We start from the raw sequence: 20,846 nt of genomic DNA, 5'->3' as shown, positions 1-20,846 counted from the left end.
GGGGAAGTCAAGTTCACCAAAAGGTAAACACACGTATGGGATAGCGAGGACCTAGCTGAAAACCAAACACGCGAGCACAACCACTTGGAGCCCGCCACCTCTAGGCACAAGTTCGCTCAAAGCGTTGTGATGGTAATGCTGCCACGCTTGGGCTGTGGGGGAGGGCGATGTGGATGTTGGCACAGTGCATCCTGCACCTGGGCACACAGGTGCCAGTCCCAGCCACTTCAGACCCATGGATCATGTGGCGCACGGAAGTTCCTTTGGACATTAACCCCTTGAACGGAAGGAAGGAAGGGTCCTTTCAGCTACGGAGGCACTACATGGACACTGTTTACATACAGGCCGCACAGAGCAGGACTGCCCTCTCCCACCCTCGGACTGCAGGCTCGCTCCTTTCGGATGCCCGCACCCACCCTCGGCCGCAGAAGGCAGAGATCGTTCAGCTAACCAAAACTCTGACCGCTTTGACTGTGTCATCAAACATGTTCATGCAAACAACACTGCTTATGTCTTTAACAACTATTTGGGAGAGAACAGTGCATCGAAAAATACCACGACGCCACAAAATACAAAACGATGTATGTCGAGACCCTCTATGTGCGTGCGTGTGTGTATATATACAGTACCATTGAAAGACCCTGATATATATATATATATATATATATATATATATATATATATATATATATATATATATTCATATATATATATTCATTCACATACATACGTGTGTGTGTGTATATATATATATATATATATATACACATATATTCAATCACATACACACGTGTGTGTGTGTATATATACACACACACACACAGGTGTGTATGTGAATAAATATATGCACACACAAACGCAGAGAAACCTATATTACATACAGACGCACACTGTCCTATGTGAGAGAGAAAGGCACATTTGTCTGTATGAAAGTTTGCGAGCAGGTCCCATTATATTCCTACCATCTGTGTATTGGGCTCAAAGTTTTATTAAATGCAGTGAGTTTAACAAACAGTTAACAATTTCATATATTTGCCTGAACGATAAACACTGTAAAAAAAATTCCATATATGTGCACACATTAGTCATGTGTAGACATACAGGTGAACGCGCCATTGAATCTGTATTTTCATTTCTATACACACACTTTTCAGACGTCTTCAAACCACACACCCCTGATGCACTCCCTCGGGTTGACATTAACAACACATGGAAAGCTTTGGGGAAACCACCTTGTACAAACAACACCTGCTGCTGTGTCTGAATACACTTCAGGAGACACAGAAGAACTTTACCTCGCACTAATAATTGTCTGCGTTAAGGTTCTCGCTCTTGTAGGTGCGAACAACAATTTAAGCGACATACCCGCTCAGACTGTAATTACATATTTTTAGCCACGTTCTGAAACCACTTGAAAGCTTTTTTTGCCACCACAACCCGCCTCTCTTGTTAATGCCTGTGCCAAAGTCATAATTAAAAACACACAGTGGGAAAAGAATTAACGTTGATTACATCCGTTTCTTTGGGCTGTTAAACACTGAATGGGACTCTTCTGTGTGTGGTGAAGCGCCTTATCTATCTATCTATCTATCTATCTATCTATCTATCTATCTATCTATCTATCTATCTATCTATCTAATGATTTGGACCATTTCCTATTTGTTATGTTAGAGTATAGACAAAAAACGAATGCCACTCTGGCGAAATCAACTTTCTTTTGTTACACATAAGTGAATATGTTGTCATATAAGTCAGATAGATAGATAGATAGATAGATAGATAGATAGATAGATAGATTTGGTATCAACAGACCACTAAAACAGACGAATTAATTAATTAAGGTAATTACATCAAACACAATTAATTTAAAAATGTTTAACTGAATAAAAGTGTTTATTTGCAAGTACATTTGGCGAGTGTAAATATGTATTTTGAAATACCATAAGATTTCTTATCTTCAATAGTTTCAGTTCGTTTTTTTTTTATAACTGATGTTCTACTTGTCACTTATTATTCGAATGCTTACAGTTTACACATTGAGTTTTTTCTTCCTTTCTTTTTCTCTCTCTTCAGATCAGTTCTTCTCCTGCTACCGCCCAAGAAAGAAGGGTCCAGTCCTAAGATACTATTCTGTTTCTTTTAATCGTCCTCAGGTTTTGAAAGTTGTTGTATTTGCAATGGTATTTCTATCCTGGAGCGCCCTCCCCCCTCCTTTTTTTTACCTTATCTCTACCTCTGTGCCATAAGCAAATAATAAAAGAAGTAAACCTAAATATTAAAGTGTTGTATTTATTAGCAGCGAGCACAATTTCCTTTTAACACTTGTCTTTGACAGTTGACGGTTGATCTTAGCTAACAAACATACACAGCCATCCGTTGCAAACACTGTCCAGGTTTAGCTGAAAGGGGGAGTCAGATTCATGTAACAGGGACAAGGACCCCCTCGCCCATTTGCAAACAGTTCTAGCGCTCTGGTTCGAGTTAAGGAATGCTGCTGTCTGTCATTGAACATCCGCCACAAGCCAGCGGTGCAGAAGCAAATATGTATTTCACGGTGCAAAGCAGAGGCAACACGAGCAGGCATTTATACCACGGTTCATGCTACGGTGTGCGTTCACATGCCACTACACAGAACCCAACCCAGAGAAGATGTACCCCCGGGCCACCCCTCGGGATCCCCGGGCAGGAAACCCGATACAGAGCACATACAACGCGAAGCCCGTCCAGAAGGATTGGAGCCGAGGAACCGGGAGAGCCCGGCTGCACAGGAAGGCTCCCGCGGTTCCTGTCAATCACTCTGGGCCGGATCTCCCACCGAAGGGCATCATCTCAAAACAAGGCATGGCGAGACCCTATTGTCTGCTCCAGTCCTCTGAACAAGCCTCGGAGGCCCGGCCCAGCCGGGAGAGGCTCTCTTCCAGCGCTGCGCTCTGTGCTACCGGGGCCGGGCGGGCAGGGGCACGGGCTCGAAACCGGGGCTCTGCTCCTGGGTGTGTGTCTTGCTCGGGGAGGCAATGCCAGTGCTCCCTCTGTCTGGCGCATCGGAGCCGGTGACCTTGAAGAAAGGAAGCTGACGTAATTAAGGCAGTTTCTTGTTGCCGAGTTAAAAAAATATCCAAGCCCAACAACATGAAACTACCTAAATCACGGATCAGCTGCGTGAAAGAGCGGTCGATCCACGGACACCCATCCGTGCCATGGAGGAGAAGCGGGCGAGGGCACAAGAGAACTCCAGCAGCGCGGTCCCCTCTCTGTGGCCGAGCCGGCGGTGCCTCGGTGCGCTCCGAGCTAGCACACCCCTGAGTGCTTCGCTGCACAGGCAGGCTCAGACTACCTTGTACCCTGTGGAAGCCCGTGAGCAGACAGGAGGGGTAGTGGCGCGTGCCTGGCCCCCTCCTCCCAAACCTTCCGTCCCCTTCTTATATGTGCCACTGCGACTCCTTCAGCTCCAGACGGCATTGAAACCATGACACATAAGCATCACATCCCGCACCCCTGCCCCTAGGAAGCGTGGGCAGCCTGCACAGACCCGGCGTGCCGAGCTCCCACGAGTGGACACCCCCACACAGCCCAGGTCTGTTCTGCTTCATACACGAGCACAAGCTTTTCACCCAGAGTGTGACAGCATAGTGTGAAAATGAAACATGTTATTGCAGAATTCAATATATCCTATCTATCGCTCTCTATATATATAGGTATACACACACGTATATATATATATATATATATATATATATATATATATATATATATATATATATATATAGTGCATAGTGCACCGCTAGAAACAGGAGAACACAACCAGACGGTGATTTCACCCAAGTAAGTTCATGAGGTAAAGCAAGGCAAACATAGCCCAGACTGGCGCCTAATATATAATCCCTTCCACCCCTCCAAGCAAAACCCCCATTTCATTGAAGAGTATCCAGTTCCAGGGCAGAAAGCAGAAACACAGAACATTATTAAATCCAGTTCGACCCCCCACAATCAATATGTGCACAAAATGAAAAATACATTCGAACTGTAAGAAATCACAAACCAAACCAGTTCAGATTGTATGTGGACTTCGTACCCCTTCTTATGCAGAGAAGAAGAAACATCAAACACGTGTATCCCGAAACCATCAGCAAAAAGAGAAAGCAAAAACAAGCATGCTCTTCTTACCTTTTTCTCGTGTACTTCAGATCCCATTCTGTCCTTTAATTCGTTGTATCCCCTTGTTTCTTTGCGGGGGGAGCAGCAGGAGGGGGTGCGCCTTTACTCCACTGTACAGAAGAAGGGTGGATTCTCGCACAAAAATAGACCAAAAAGCCGAAAAAAGGAGTGTTCTTCCCAAGCCTGGAGCTCTGCACTGGCTTCGCTTCCTTCGCCAGAGTCACCTTTAACTGCATCTTTTACTGCTGCAGCACATTATATTTGCAGATCATAAAATCCACCTCCAGCGCTTACCAAGACGGTCCTGACATAACTGTTTTATGACCTTGACTTATCGTGGTCACCTGGATAATATTTAAATCAACGTTATGGTCTCTCTCTTATATTAAACCGGCTAGAGGAGTCTCTCGGAAGCCTTTAAAAGGCGAGAGAGAAGACTTTGGGCGAAATCTACTTTGCAAAAATAAATGTATGTATAAAAATATAATAGGGAAAACAGGCAACACAGTCAAGTATAGCTACCAGAGCGCGGGCACGGTTCTATGAAATTTATTTTTGCTCCACCAAGGAAAGATACATGCAAAGAATAAACACACATTACGAAGTGGGTTTAAATAACACATCCACGAAGGGTGGTCTTTTTTTGCACACAAGACCCACTACAAAACGCTGTTTAATTTCCTTGTGAAACGTAATGGGCGGGTTCACAGGCAGTTGTGATAAAACTGCTTTTAAACTCCTCTAATACTGACCTGGACTTTCATCACACATTCTGTAATCAAACATTTAAAATGCATTTGGAGTCTTTTAATGGTACAACATTCATCCTATTCTACTCTACGGGAAGCAAACAGTGTCTCGTACGCATCCGCTCTAAACAAAGTCAAAATACAAATCTCGACACCCTCCCTTCCAAGAAAAACAGCAAAAGGAAACTTGCACTGCAAAAAAATAAACAAAGCAGAGAAATCTTTAGCGGGTTTTGGCAAAAGCTGTGTCCGTTTCTCCTGCACGACAATAACTTAATAATTGCATAAAGCTGACGGAAGGGACCGTTTACCTCAACTTTACATAGAAACACGGATGCAATATATATATATATTTATATATATTTACATATATATTCTCATGCTATTTTTTTCAATGCTTCTCCCTCTCGATAAACTGCTATCAGCCAAAAAAATGTCAGAACCCAAAATGTTAACTGTGTGGAAGTCCTTATGTTCCCTTACCAATTGCAAAATTGACCCAGCAGAGTTTATTCTTCCTTTCCGCGATTCCTCTTTGTTTTTAAAATGATTTCTGTTTCCATTGCAACTCTCATGTAAAATTGAAATTGGAAGTCAGTTCCCTTATCCGGTTCTCCCTATTCATTTTCTTCAATTTCATCCGGCGGTTTTGAAACCAGATTTTGACTTGCCTGTCTGTCAGGTTGATACTCTTGCTAATCTCTAGGCGGCGCTCGCGAGTCAAGTACATGTTAAACAAGAATTCCTTCTCCAGTTCCAGCGTCTGGTGCTTGGTGTAAGGACACCGTTTCTTTCTTCCGCTCTTAGCAGTCAGCCAATTTCCTGTAGTGTTTTCTGCCTTTATGTCCTCTGTTAAAAATAATATTCAAACGTAAGTATCGCGTGAGGGAAACACCTGTGCTAGTCTCAAGCGTCGCTAACACTGCAGACGGGCTTTTTACTGGAGGTTCCCTAGGGCTAATATTTTATTTTCAACTTGAACGACAATAGCGACTAATATCTGGTTACAAAAAGCAACAATTGTCCCCATCCCGTGAAGTCTGCGCGGACAGTAACAGATTCTGCAACACACGCCGAATGCAGCCGAGGCTCCATGCTCCAAGCAGCCACATACAAAGAAACAAAACAACAAGCAGCAAATCGCCATGGAAGCAGTATAGGACGGAGCTTCTTGGGGAATTAAGTAAACTGTCTCCTCGTCCTGTGGACTGCTGTGAGGTGTGTGCTGTTCTCGCAGCGCCCTGGCCCAATCTTGCCGTGCGTGTCAAAGACGGGCGCGCAGTAGCAGTGCTGTGTGTATGTTTGTGTCTGACAGGGGCCCCCACCCTTTTTTGTCTCTCAGTTTGACACACGCCCAGAGCTGTATAGAAACAGACACACGCGTGCAATGTAAATGCACTCACACGCAACGCATAGAATTAGTTGATGTAGGCTCTACGCTAAATGCTCAAAACTATCGAAAGGAATTCGTGAGAATGTGCGAGTTTTGGAGTCGGATTTGCCTCCGCAACTCACTGCCTTTTATTATGAAGACCCATGGAAGGCATCGCCCTTATCTCATAGTACAGCCCACTCCCGGCAGCAGAACCTACATGGCCATCAGCCTTCCAAGTATACCGATGGCCAGCGAGGGAGGACGTGGCTGACGTGCTGCTGCTGTACAACAATATATTGTTGGACTCCACCAGCCACGGACCTGTCTGTCCATCTGGACATATGTTATCTATACACACCCACGGGCGTGGAGGCATTCTCGTAGCGCTCTGTGCAGCTTTACATATATGCACGGTATATGTGCTGATTGCGAAGTGGCTTCTTTTATCGAAACTGTAACTATTGGGAACATAACACTTCATGCAATTGCCCCCATGGGTCGGTCGATGACTCCTGTGAACATATACATTAATGTACATCTCTAGCAGATTGTGATCGCAGGAGTATAAAACAGCGTTAATGGGGCGGGAGGTTCAATATTAGCGCACACCAGCGTGTGCTTCGACAACAGTAAATAAATTGAGGAGTCGCGCTAGTGGCGAACATTTGTGAAAGGGAACACAGTTCCAGAAAACCATCTCAGCATCTGCCTCTTTCGTCAATTTGTCACTTGAAAACTACTGACAAATTTAATAACCCTTTTCTATCTTTCCACTTCAGGGATGTTATTTTTAAATAAAGCGATATTCTGGTAATCAGTTCCTCAAAAGGCGTGTCTCCAGCTCGCTTTTAAGATTTTTCACACTGAACTTGAGTTTCAAAACACTCAGAATTGCTTCTCGGATTCCTGTTCAAATATTGCAAATCCGTTTGCAAACCACGAAGACATGTAACGTCAACATACAGGGCCACAGTAACGCACATTTTCTCTGCAATGCAATTGAAGCTCTGTCCGCAGCCAGTAACAAGTGCCTCGGAAAGTATATCAAACAACAGGCATTCATTCATTGCATGCAGACGCAGCGCTCAGACTGAACATACACTGATCGCCCGTTGCGCAGCGCACAAAGCAGGACGACGCTGAGCGGAAAGATACACTTTCACCTTGCACCGCGGGGGCCTTACTGACAAACAGCGCAACTTTGGGGGAGAACTTCTACACACTTGCATAACCTTGACTTTACACTTTTAGGAACCGGGGGGGGGGGGGGGGAATAAAGAATGTTTTTGTAAGGAAAGAAAAAGGAAAAGGTCTCTCTTCTGTTCGCATGCCTGCATAGTGCTTTATCATGGTAGAAATAGGTGTAGGTGGATTTAATGTACTTGGTGCAAGAGAGGGGTTTATGCGAGGTCCACTCACCCCAATGTGTAGGCTTTCGTGTGTGTTCATAATGCGCCACTAGACGGTGTCTGCACGCACCTTCATGCAGTGAGCACACGGGACATGCGTGTGTGCCTGTGTGTGCATATTGCGCCACTAGACGGTATCTGCACGCACCTTCATGCAGTGAGCACACGAGACATGCGTGTGTGCCTGTGTGTGCATATTGCGCCACTAGACGGTATCTGCACGCACCTTCATGCAGTGAGCACACGAGACATGCGTGTGTGCCTGTGTGTGCATATTGCGCCACTAGACGGTGTCCGCACGCACCTTCATGCAGTGAGCACAGTCGACTTGCGTGTGTGTGCACGTGGACACTAGATGGTGTCTGCACGCACCTTCATGCAGTGAGCACACGAGACTTGCGTGTGTGTGCACGTGGCGACACTAGATGGTGTCTGCACGCGCCTTCATGCAGTGAGCACACGTGAATGTGGAACAGATCTTTCTGGAAAGACAGTTATGCCTTGTTTAGTTTTTGTGGTTTTTTTTTAATCTCAAAGAGGTGGGTTTATCTTTAGTACTTGGCGAGTACTTGAGTGCACTAAGTAGGCGTGGGTGTTAGAACACACACACAATAACACGCGCATCTCCAGAGCACAACCTTCAATACACAGAAACCTCAAGTACGCATTTACCTTAAACATTCCATGCACGAATCCTTAATGTTATAAACTTTTACAGTCATGTGATCTCTTTTCGTTAAACCCACGTAGATAATTACATATAATCATAGCTGTCTTTGTGATCATAAACCCGTTTATCATTTTCAGAATAACACACGGCATATATTTAAAGTCACCAACATACCTCATTCGACATTAATTGAACGACCCAACCCACAGTAAGAGCTCTGTAGATAGCGGTACGGCTGTGTGTGTACACTGACACAACACACAAACACACGCAGGTGTGTGTGTGTGTATATATATATATAATAAACACACACACATGTGTATATATGAATAAACACACACACACACATTATATATATATATATATATATATATATATATATATATATATATATATATATACATATTCTGGTATTGTGTGAAACTGGCTGTGATGGATTTTGAAATGAGAGAAATACATTTTGCACTTAACGCAACACCTTAGAGGTATCAGTTTTCTAAAGCCAAAGTCGATACTGAATTTATATTTTTTTAATTCGAAAAAGATTACTGGCAATTACAAATGTTCTATGTGAGAAAGTTTTAACGTTAGTAAATAAGACGCTTTAGAATAGATGCATATCAATTGTCGTAATAACGAACATATACGACACAGGTGTGTGTGTATAATAAAAAATGAGGACGTTTCAGTTAGTTTGAAAACGTGAACTTTTTGCAGTTAAATATTTCTCTTATTTCTAATACTCAGTACTTTTTGCAGTTACCTATTTCTCTTATTTCTTCCGCTCAGTACTTTTTGCAGTTAAATATTTCTTATTTTTTCTGCTCAGTGCTTTTTTGCAGTTAAATATTTCTCTTATTTCTAATAATCAGTACTTTTTTGCAGTTAAATATTCCTCTTCTTTCTAATACTCAGTCATTTTTGCAGTTAACTATTTCTCTTATTTCTTCTGCCCAGTACTTTTTGCATTTAAATATTTCTCTTCTTTCTAATACTAAGTCATTTTTGCAGTTAACTATTTCTCTTATTTCTTCTGCTTAGTACTTTTTGCAGTTAAATATTTCTCTTATTTCAAATACTTAGTACTTTTTGCTGTTAACTATTTCTCTTACTTCTTCCGCTCAGTACCTTTTGCAGTTAAATATTCCTCTTCTTTCTAATACTCAGTACAGTTTGCAGTTAAATATTCCTCTTCTTTCTAATACTCAGTACAGTTTGCAGTTAAATATTCCTCTTCTTTCTAATACTCAGTACAGTTTGCAGTTAAATATTCCTCTTCTTTCTAATACTCAGTACAGTTTGCTGTTAAATATTCCTCTTCTTTCCAATACTCAGTACTTTTTGCAATTCAATCTTCCTCTTCTTTCTAATACTCGTTACTTTTTGCAGTGAAATGTTCTCTTCTTTCTAATACTCGTTACTTTTTGCAGTTCACTGTTCCTCTTCTTTCTAATACTCGTTACTTTTTGCAGTTCACTGTTCCTCTTCTTTCTAATACTCGTTACTCTTTGCATTTCAATATTCCTCTACTTTCTAATATTCGTTACTTTTTGCAGTGAAATCTTCCTCTTCTTTCTAATACTCGTTACTTTTTGCAGTGAAATCTTCCTCTTCTTTCTAATACTCGTTACTTTTTGCAGTTCACTGTTCCTCTTCTTTCCTCTGCTCAGTTCTTGCAGTGGACAGGCACATGCCCCCAGTGGCCCTCTCCTCTCCCGTGGAAGTCACCCCCAGCGAGGCAGAGTTCCTTACCTTTCGTCTCAGTGTCAGAGTTGTCGGTGCTGCTGTCGGTGGCTTTGTGCTGCTCCTGCTCCAGCTCCGAGGGGCTGCTTTTGGCGGGCGGCAGCGTCTTCTCGGTCTTGATCTCACTGGAAGGGGTGCTGGTGCTAGTGGTGCTGGTGCTGGTGAGCGCGGGGCTGGTGTTTGGGCTCTGCTGCTCTGCTTTGCCCCCCTTGGCTGCTGGCGGCGGCGGCTGCTGCTGCTGCTGCTCCAGGTGCGCTTCGCCCCTGGGGTTCAGGCTCGCCCTGCTCTCAAAACTTGTCTCAAAGTCGCCGGGCGCCTTGTCCAAGGGGTAGCCCTGGCCGGGCCGGTAGTAGCTGGGCACCGGCACCTCGCGCTCGGCGTGGCACTGCTCGGGCAGCGGGTTGGGGTAGAGGGCAGCCTCGGTGGCATTCTTCGCCCTCTTGTCAGCCGTGTACATGCAGCAGACATTCTCCTCCTTGACACTGGTGGGGAAGGAGCAGGAGGACAGCTGCCTGGCAACAGGCTGCTCCAGCCGGTAGGTGTTCTTGGGGTCGCACCAGTTGTCCAGCTGGGAGAGGTAGGACGGATACAGGCTGGGGTTGCTCACTTCGTCCCTTTTGGAAAGTGAAGGGGCAATGGCACAGTTCCTCATCACCCCACAGTTGAACTCGCTCCCAGGCTGCATGTACATCCCTTGGCTGGAGGAGTAAGTGTCCCCTCTGCAAGCTCCGGCTAGAGAGTCCATCAAAAAGGAGTTGGGAGTCACATTGTTGGGGCATGACATTTTCAGGGAGGCTTTTTAAAGTGGAATACTACAGCCAGAGGCTGACATCTTTTTTTTAGTGAAAAATATCAGCACCATAATTACCCACGCATTGGCCCCACCACGTGACTCCCAGGCCAATGAGGATTGAAAATGGCCTTGATGATTCAGACGCCGGCGACGTCACAGGGTCAAGTTGTTCGAGGAAGCGAAAATGAGCGTGGAGCGCGGGCGCCATCTAGCTGCGCTGGCGGCGAACTGCAGCGGGACCTTCACTTTGAACAAAGGAAATCGTCGCTAGTCTGTTTACCAACTGGCGAGCCAAAGGCGCGATAAGGAAGACAGAGGGGCTCCGAAGTGGAAGCCACGGGGTAACCCTAAGATAATACAAACAGGGGACACACACTGCTCGGTGACATGCCGAGCTTGAAAACGACAGCACTGGGTTTGGCGCTACTAGCCATTATCGCCTTGCGCCACCAATGTAATCGTGGCTGACACACTCCAAACCCTAAATTAACTTTGTTTGCTAATGTTATGGAGTTGTGTTCTATTGTACGAAGCCCCACACTTTTGGTAAAATATCTTCATTTCTTGGCGTCGATGTTTTTTGCCTCGCTCTCCCTTAAAAGCAAGTGGCTGCTGGTTTTAGCAGGGCTCACGGTCGACACTTTCCGAGTCTAACATGTGCACAGTACTATACAAAATAATGGATTGGGCTGATTTGAGTGGACCCTCTAACGTTTCCTTCCTCTTTGTGCTGTAATCTATGCCGAGGATTACTTTACGAGAAAGAATATGAAACTATTTCCCAGATAGCGAATAAAGTCATCCGGAGAGAACGATCGTTTCATTTAAAGATCACTGTTCGTCGTATTTTCATTTATTGTCCCGCAAGTTAGGTTTGTTTTCATATGTAATTATCGACAATGTGCTGGGGTTTACTCAATAGCCCCTTCAACTTTATTGTACTCGCATTGGAGTTTGATCCCCGTTACATGCAAAATCTGTTTAGTTGCTTCTATGTCAGCGGAAAACGGAGCCCAGATGTGCAGCACAAAGCGGTAATAGCCTCGAGGTTACAGGCTTTTGTGTTGTCTTTTAACTTCATTTACTCTTGCCTTTGGAGCGAAGTTCTCGCGCTATAATCGAATGTTGTGGTCAATGCGTCCTCACATTTACTAAAACATTATCCGCCTTTATGTATAGTTTGTTTTCTGTTCTAAAGTTTTATTTAAAAAAACATTAAAAAACAGCTGTTTTCAGTAACTAAAATGATTATTTTAGTTCGCTGTCAATGTCACCTTTACAAGTACAAGTTTTCCTTTAAGAACTCGTGTGAGAAATAATATATTTTATAACTACGCGTCTTACGATGTTTCTCGTTATATCCCGTGATATGTTTGCATTTAAAAAACACTGTTTTGTTTCTCCTACTGAAAGCACATTTTTATTTCAACGCACCGAAGATGAACTCTCGAGGCCGAAAAGGCAGAAGCACGATGTTACTAGGAAATTACAGCCTTGACGGAAAGCACTATGCCTTACAGCGAAACAATCAAGAAAACAAAACACGAATACAAGCAGCTCAGGATCAATTCCACGTTAATTCCATCAAAGCCAAGGTGACAAACCTTGTTGTCCTGAAAAGTCGAGCAAGGGAAACGCTGTCTCAAGAGAGCGCCCCAGTCAAAATCCCTAGATCACTGTGGACACTTTAAAAAAAAAAAAAAAAAGACTTAAAACTTTCTTTTTACATACTTGAATAACTCGCATTTTCAAGAGGTAGCCCGCAATGTCTGGAGCAGAACCCTACTACTTCATAAAATGTATTTAATAAACCTTCGCTTTCCTATTTATCGTTTCTTCGTAAATGTCAGATTTAAACTGCTTTGGACAATAAAGCAACAATAAAAGGAACTTCTACACATGGCGTGTTCTGTTCACCTATCCCGCGTTGTAAACCTTTGGCTCTGCAAACGCCATTTGCTCTCCCTGGAAAGCCATTTCCCGACTTTATGGGCCCTTGTTTGTGTTATCTGCATAGCGGCTTTCCGGGCTGCTTGGGGACATCCTACCCTTTATGGTAAACAACCAACAGTACCCCTCCCCGATCTCTAAGAACACGGTATAAAAAGTACTATAGCGGTGGTGGATATATCTAATTTATAGGCGCTAGAATATAAGGGAGTTGTGGTGATATTGTCTTTCCTTCAATGGCTGCATCTTTTCTTGTGCGGGGATCGCGGCTCGCTCACAAAGTGTATTTTCACAAGTGTGCACGTGGAAAAGTGCCCTCCGTCTTTTGTACGCACTGGGATGAGTTCGTAGTCACCCCCTGTGATTAAGAGAAGTCCCAATGGTACCGAAAGAGGTAAAGCTTCGGGAGCTGAACTTTATTTGTGTTTACTCTTTCTCTCTCTTACAGCGTTGCTGGGGGCCACAGTCCATCCCCAACTGGCCTGCATCCTGCAGAGCGCCTGGAAGTGACGTGTCAGAAGTGACCTTGAGAACGCGTTTGTGTCTGCGATCACTACAGTAAAAGACACCATTAAAGACAGCGGGCTCAGAAGTCTTCCTTCGCCTTTTTTTCCAGAAAGAAGCTAATGTTTGATCCAATGAAACCTATTTTAAAAACGTGCCTGTGCTAGGTCTTTCACTAAGAAAGCGACCACATTTCAGCTGTACAACCAAAAATACCAATTTCTACGTTCGGTCTGTGACTCTTTAATAGATGCCAAGGGAAATAGTTTATTTAACACCACGTGGAACGTCTCCAGGAGCCCAGATATTGTTTAAAGTTTAAAATCCTTTGAATTATGATAAACATTGCCTCGTTAAAAGGAGGGAGATAAAATTCATCAGCCTAAGTGGGTCCCCCGTTGGGACAAAAACATGACTCTAATTACAGAAAATAAATATCAACACAAGCTATCAAACCTAAAGGGGATAGGAGGCATTTACGACACGGATTTTAATATCTTTTCTTGTAAAAAAACAAAACAAAAAAACCCCCAGCAACTTTACAATGGGAAAATAGGAACACGCACAAAGGATAGCGAAACGTGTACGTGTCACGCTGAGTAGCTCGCACCCACACCTGCATTGCCAACCCTATGTTCCCTTTTTTAAACCAGCTTTGGAATCCATCAAGGGGTGTATTTTTTGGGGGGGGGAATTATGGTTAAGAACGTTTACAGCCGTGTATAAAACTAATAAAAACATTAAACGCTGCCTCTTTTTGGGGGGAAACTTGACCTCAAAAACATGTGCTCCCCTCCCCCCGGCTTCCAGACTTTTACAATCCGTCTGAATGCGTCTGGTTCCACAGGCTGTGTTGTGCTGCAATGGTTATTGCCATGTTTATGGCCTTTCTGTTGGGCACCGAAGAAAAGACGAGACTGGACATGCCGGATAGGGCTAGAGAGGCCACACTGTAAAGAGTTTCTTCCTTTCCTAGCAGAAAGCACCTTTGAGGTATTGCAGTGTGGTGCACGGACACGAAAAGCCCAGCCACGCAGATGCCTTTCCACGAACCTCGGGCCTGTTCATTGCACAGCGACCCAGACTTGCAAACGCAGCCCTACTCTGCCGCCATGTTTCCCGGAAGTCACCCACGCCAAGCACATTCTTTAACAGGAGCTCGAGGTGAACATTGCCGCCCAGTCTTAGGCCCTGTGTTCTTGGGAAAAGCTCTGATTTATTGCAAACTGCACTGGAGTACAATAACAGGGATGCAAAACAAATAAAATAAAACCCCACGCTTTTAGATGTTGGCTTTTGAAACTGTACAGCATCACTGCAAGAAAGTCATGAAAGTTTACTGGCGCCCTTTCCATTTTCCCTTCTTGCTTAGTAACTTAAGTCAAAGAAGTATAGCTCGATATTCTGTTCCGCAAGGGGGGCTGCAGGGACGCCCCAAATTCTGCAACGGGACCTCTTCTCATATTTAGTGAGCCATGCGCTCAGGAACACACACACGCTTGTATGTGTCTACATATATCTCGGTAGATTGACTAGCTTCTGTATATGTCTTAACCCATACATGAATACACGTGTGGGCGTTTGTATACACGTGCGTCTGTATGAAATATAGTGAAAACCAGCATTTCAGGTTGTGTTTGTGTTATTCGTAAAGGTATATGTGACGGGATTTGTGTCTAAATGTGCATAAGATACATATAACGTGTTATTTCACACACACACACGTCTGTTTATATCTACCGCTCAACACTCACGTGTGGGTGTGGGTATACTCACACGAGCTTTTGGGTAAACACTCTGACTTGTCGATACTGTTTGCTTGTGTTTGCACGTATCGTTAAGAACGCAATGCGCTTGTACATCTGCACTACCGAGGATCCGCTTATGTGATGTGTTTTCACAAACATATCTTATATTCATCTGCGCACCGTATTTTGCGGCTCTGTGTCTGTGTCTGTGTGTGCGTGCGTGCGTGTGTGTTCCAGACCCCCGATTCTACTCATTTCCTTATCTTATATTAAAAATATGGATTGTGCATATAACGATGGTGGATAGTCAAATGTGGACTTAGCAAGTCCACTGGTAAATCCAGTAAAATAATTCCTTATCAAGCTTTTTAAATGTTTAACAATTCTACATTTTAGGCATCGCCTTTTTAATTTACATGTGAACAAGAATTCTACTTCCAAAAATGTGGCTGACAATTAACGTAGAGTACAACACAGTAAAATGCTCTTGTTCTTAACATTACTTTATAATAGCAATATTTTAATTGTAACTCGTACAGCGTTTTGGAGAAGGGTGACATATTTTCTTTGTAGGAATTCTATCAGTTTGTTGTTTCCCCACAGGATATATCGTGTTACTTTGTAGAACATTTTCATGTATGGTCTTTACATGTGTTTGGGGCTGATAGAGTAAATATTGTATACGCTTCTCTTTGTGTTTTCATACATGTACCTATGCGTTTGTAACTAAAACAATTTCGTGTCCAAAAATTCATAAAAACGTACAATGCGTTTAATAGGTTACTGAATGTAGTCTGTCTGACGCAGTATACATTATGTTTTGTATATGTTATTTTATATCTAGCATTTTTTTGTCAAACTGTTTCGGTATACGACACCACGTACTCCGTCTTTTTAAATATCTGTTTAGCCGAAAAATAAATCTTTTTTAATAATGTATAATACTATTATACGTTATTTAGCGTATGATTTTGGTATTGCCAATGCATTTGAAGACGGTCTTACTCGAAATTGGATTTATTTGTTCTCCGTATTTTCTAAAAAAGAAATAAAACATGGTAGTTTCAAGGTTTTAGTCCTGTTGGCATCTATCGATCTGTGTATCATTCAGCTTGTCTTGTGTATCACTGCATAAACCTATGTGGCTTTACAACTGTATGGAAACGTTCTCCATATAGTTCTTAGATCTATCTATGTGTACATTCATATATTCGTAAGCAAACTTGTGTTAAATAATCTCATCCAACATTTGCTAATATTGTAACATTCATGTACGAGAAATTCTTAGAAACCCTGTTCACAAATATATTGAATGTGAAAAGAATACCGTAGAAGGGTTGTAACTCTGTATCTATTGTATGTTTTGTAGGTGTATTGTTTCGATTGAAAGATTGAAAACACTTTTTAAGAGGCACGGCTGCGTACATATATTTGCTATCAACACATGCAAGGCTACCTTTTTTATGACAATAAGAACATCGAAAAACGCTATTCTTCTGTGCCGCCTTTCTCTTGTGCTCACATTATGTATATCTGCGAATTAAAGGCGTGCACAGGGGTGGTTTGTTGTGCACAAGTAACGCCTGTGTGGAAGCTCACGGCCGTTCAAGGAGTAGGAACGACGAGTATTGTACAAACTGCTGTTCCTCCCCGAGTGTGGGATTACAAACTCCGGACACACAATGACACTGCTTCTACCACACAAGCAGATCCGGCTTCTCGAGAAGTTCAAGCTTCAAGTGCATTAAACACAAGTGTCCCGGTGTGTTAGTAAAGCCACACGTCTCCTTCTCACACTGCACCTCACGCAAGTCCAGACAGGACGTGCGTGAGGTGCAGTGTGAGAAGGAGACGTGTGGCTTCACACACACACACACACACACCGGACCAGGCCTGCAAGCAGCCATGCAGTGGGCGGGAGGCTGCAGTCCCACATGTGGCAAAGCGTTTGATCTCACCAGCCCGCTCTGAGCGGTCTCACACACTCCCTCCGCATAGTAGATATAACATGGCCCGGCACTCCAGGAGTTAGCATTGAAGGGTGGGCCAGAAGAAAGCGTAGAATCCGTGTAGAGTTTGCCAGCGAGGAAACGGTCAGCCTGGAACTGCTGGGCCTGGCAAACGCCGCCATGAACAAGCCAGCCATGCGCGGACTTGGGTACAAACATGCAACAGTATATTGGGGACGTTTGCACCCGCACACACACACTGCGAGTAGCATCATGTTTCGATCTGCTGTGCAGAGAGCAGAGCCTTCACCGTGTGTTGTTGCGGCGTCCAGCGCCTCAAAGCCCACCTCTGCGCCTGTGTTTCTTCCTTCTGAATCCGCCATCCTCTGGCCCACGCTCTCCACCACCCTCTTTACCAAACTCTCCTTGCCCAAAAAGCGCTCCCGCTCCACCTCCCTGCCTGGTTTACACACACACACACACACACACACACACTTTCCATCTAAAACAGGCCCCTCGGCCACCGCCTAGCGCAGCCTGCGGTTTTTAACCCATAGTCAAGTTTATGTTTCCCGCAACTCGAGGACGAGGCTCCTGTGCTGGGCTTGTCTGGCCGAGCAGTCACGTCCAACAACGCAAGCCTAGCTAGGCCCTCTGCTCAGGAGCCGCCCTGCCTCAAACTGTTTACTAGTCTGACTTTCTTCAAACAGGGGCCGTGCGCCTGCGCCTGGTGTGCGTGGGTGCGTGCGGGGCCCGGGTCACCCACCTGGAGGCCAGGTCCACACTTCCGCGCAGACCGCCGCTCGCAGCTCGTCCCACGGCAGAAAGTCCACGGCCTTCTCCCAAATGTTGTGCAGAAGTGCTGGGGGACGGGAGCCAGCCCTCGGGGAAGCGACTGGTGAACTTTGACGTCACATGGCGAGCAATTAGCGTGTGTGTCATTAACGAACTCCCTGCCCCCCACCCCGGGCCGCAGCCAGACTTTTCCTCTTCCGTTCTCACCAAGAGTAAAGTTTCTTTGTCTGGTGTGGTCCGTGCGACAAGCAGGGGAGGTTTAAAAAAACAAACCGAAAGTTTCTGCTGGACACCTTTATGACTACTTTTCAGTCGGGGAGAGCTGGCAATCTTTTTCACATACAAAGCAGCGAGCCTGGGGTGTTTGTCTAACGAATGTTAAATGCCTGCACGTTTCTCATTCGACTTGAATGTTTAACGCTCTTATTGGCCGAAAGCTTCGTCAAGGCATTTCTTTTTGTGATACCCCATATATATGTCGATCATAGAAAAGCGGGGCGCAGTTTCTTATTTCCCCTTCATTACAGTGGGGTTAAAGGCGGCGACCTTGACTTCACTGAAGTTCAAAGACATCATACATTCACATTTTTCCAGTGTATAGGGTTCCCCCTTGAGGCCCCACCGGCCATGTTCCAAAACGTATCTTAATACCCTGCGAAGTCCCCTCTTGCCCCCTCCCCGGTGGCGCTGCAGTGTAAGGTATGTGCTAACCCACACGCCCTCTCTCGCATCGGGCACGGCCTCCTCCCAAGGTGGCCCACACAGGGTCCCCCTTTTCGCCCCCCGCCCTCCTTTTCAAAGAAAGAACATTGGAGGGCTTTTTACCCTACCTGACGCCACTGCTTAAATCTGCTCTTAACTCCCCCATGCTCCATAAACTTGGAGTTTTACGGCCGGCATTCCATTTTAGCTCCAGGAAACTTTGAACTAGCCCTCCGCCGGCTCTGCCTCGGAGCAGACCCCTCCCCCCCACCCTGTCTATTTGTTTACTATTTACAGCGGAAGTTCTCCCTCGCTGCCAGACGGTGTCATTAAGAAAAATTAAGCTGTTTAGTGCTGCAGTTTTACTGCACTGTCTAGACTTGGCTGCCATTGTCCAGCCGACCACTGCTGTTCTGGACATTAACTTTAGCCCTTGGCCACCTGGCAAGCACCTACACGCCACAGTCCAGCCGAGCCCAGCTTAGGCACATGGAAGAAAGAAAATACAAGGTGTGCAGCACAAAAGCTTGGGGGCAAGGCTGAGTGTGGTTCAGTTGGAACTTGACACAAGCCAAGGGAGAAAAAAAACACACACACACTCGGGAAGAGCTGCAAAGAAATATGTTCTTTAAACGGCTAGCAAATATTCTGTGATTGCGGGGAGGGAATCACACAGAAAAGGAATACATAGTTTAGTATCTAAAAATACCCATCCCTTAACTAAGTATCGAAGTTGGTCACAAGACGTTGCATAAACAAAGCTTGTGCGGGGTAGTAGATCAAGGAAACCCGAGAACGATGACGTTTTCTAGGCGCTTCCGGGATTTGGTGTTTTTTATTAGATTGAGACGTTGTATTTGATTAAAACAAGTGTGCGTGTTATGAGACCCCTTTGTGCGTGTTTTCTTCAAACAGAAGAAAAACTTAGTAAAACGCTAGAAATTATGATTCTGTTCTGTTTATGTCGTTCACCCCATAGCCGATGGCGGGGTGCATCCTCGCGGTAAGGAAAAAAGGCACAGGCCCTGTCGTAGTTTTTATTGAGTGCTGGACGTTTAATAAAACATTGTGTGTGTGAGCACATTTCAATGTGGTCTAATATTTATTTATTTTAGTGACAGCATGCGTTTAGTTCGGGGAGCCAGATAGCCCACCCATTTGTATTCTTTGCAATTAGAACAAAGGGGTATAGAGATGGAAAAAATACTTTCAATATGTCGGAGCGGGTAGAATCATTCAACGGCCAATCAGAGGGATATTATTAGAGTTTTTTTTACCACAACTGTTTTCAGCAACAATACAACAAATACATATAAGCCGAACATTTTTGTTATAACACCAGAAATAGAAACAGTGTTGTAAAATGTTTACACAAAATACACGTTCTGGTCACCGAATATCTCTTTATAAGATTTCAATGTTATTTACGTTCACTTAGTGTGATGTCATGAACCCCATTAACGATGACGTGAACATGCCCCTTGACTGAGCGCACTTTATTCTCGTTGGGGTGTATTTTTTCCTTTTTTCGACTTCTTCGGTCGTCCTCTCCCCGCCTGTTGGTATCGGCAGAGTTTTTATTCCTTGCCCTTCTGGCCTGTTAATGGCTATAATAAAATATTCCCTCATTGAAAAATCAAGGAGCTAGGCGTGGAGCATTGAGGGGGTTGTGTGGCAAAGACAGGCCTCTGAAACGAGTGTAAATGGCGTTTATGCAGCGAAAATGCTTCGTGCAGGGAAAGAATAACACATACGTTGAAATTGAAACGAGTTCTGGGAAATAGTTTAGGTCTGTAGTTGGGGTTTGCGAATCTACTGCCTCTTTGCGCTCAGCGAGAGTGACTGCCTGAACGAATACTGCCCGCCGAGGTTTCCTACACATCAACAAGGGTAAATACATTATAATCTGGGCCCACCTGATAACATGCAATATCTCCTACAAACTGCAGAAACCGAGAATCTGCACTGGCGCGCACACCTGCGGCATAAACTCACACAAGCTAACGCACAGACGGATATTACGTTTTTCAGTGCATCGCGTACAGGTCAGGCGCCAGAGCACAGGCGTTATTTGTTTGGGAGGTGTATCTAACCATCTATATATATATATATATTTTTTTTCTATTATTTTTTTTCTTCACACTCTCTCTTTGTTGCCAAAAATTCAGGCCGAACATGGGCGTAAATATATATCTTTGTGTCTATGTGTATGCCTGCTTTCTTGTGATAGCGTGCCCATATTGGTGAGCGTTCCTTCTTATATCTGTTTTGAGTTTACATAAACCACATATTCACAACTGAAAA

The 20,846-nt window shown here is 44.3% G+C and overlaps 2 protein-coding genes and 1 long non-coding RNA gene across 11 annotated transcripts in view; 1 reads left to right on the top strand and 2 right to left on the bottom strand.

The window, feature by feature from the left end:
- Positions 1–4,554, bottom strand: part of LOC144829219 (uncharacterized) — a 464,862-nt gene extending 460,308 nt beyond the window's left edge. Inside the window, exon 1 of the mRNA XM_078688147.1 lies at positions 4,165–4,554. Within this exon, the coding sequence (XP_078544273.1) occupies positions 4,165–4,191 (27 nt within the window). The 5' untranslated portion in view covers positions 4,192–4,554. The remainder of the gene's footprint in view (positions 1–4,164) is intronic.
- LOC144829232 (uncharacterized) overlaps positions 1–20,846 on the top strand; it is an 814,902-nt gene that overhangs the window by 228,928 nt on the left and 565,128 nt on the right. The gene's annotated exons all lie outside the window — the stretch shown is intronic.
- Positions 4,689–10,925, bottom strand: HOXC10 (homeobox C10). The gene is made up of 2 exons (XM_078688109.1): positions 10,111–10,925; positions 4,689–5,753 (listed from the first exon to the last, which is right to left on the bottom strand). Exons 1-2 carry the CDS (start codon positions 10,883–10,885, stop codon positions 5,476–5,478), a joined length of 1,053 nt encoding a protein of 350 aa, XP_078544235.1. The 5' UTR covers positions 10,886–10,925; the 3' UTR covers positions 4,689–5,475.

Source organism: Lissotriton helveticus, chromosome 1_1, assembly GCF_964261635.1.
Source record: "Lissotriton helveticus chromosome 1_1, aLisHel1.1, whole genome shotgun sequence".
Lineage (NCBI taxonomy): Eukaryota > Metazoa > Chordata > Amphibia > Caudata > Salamandridae > Lissotriton > Lissotriton helveticus.
Note: the sequence above shows the minus strand (reverse complement) of the source record. Positions and strands in the feature narration are given on the sequence as shown.

Coding starts and splice junctions, on each gene's coding strand:
- HOXC10 (XM_078688109.1), bottom strand. CDS start 10,885: ATGTCATGCCCCAACAATGTGACTCCCAACTCCTTTTTGATGGACTCT. Junction 5,754..10,110: donor CTCTGACACTGAGACGAAAG/GTAAGGAACTCT, acceptor TATTTTTAACAG/AGGACATAAAGGCAGAAAAC.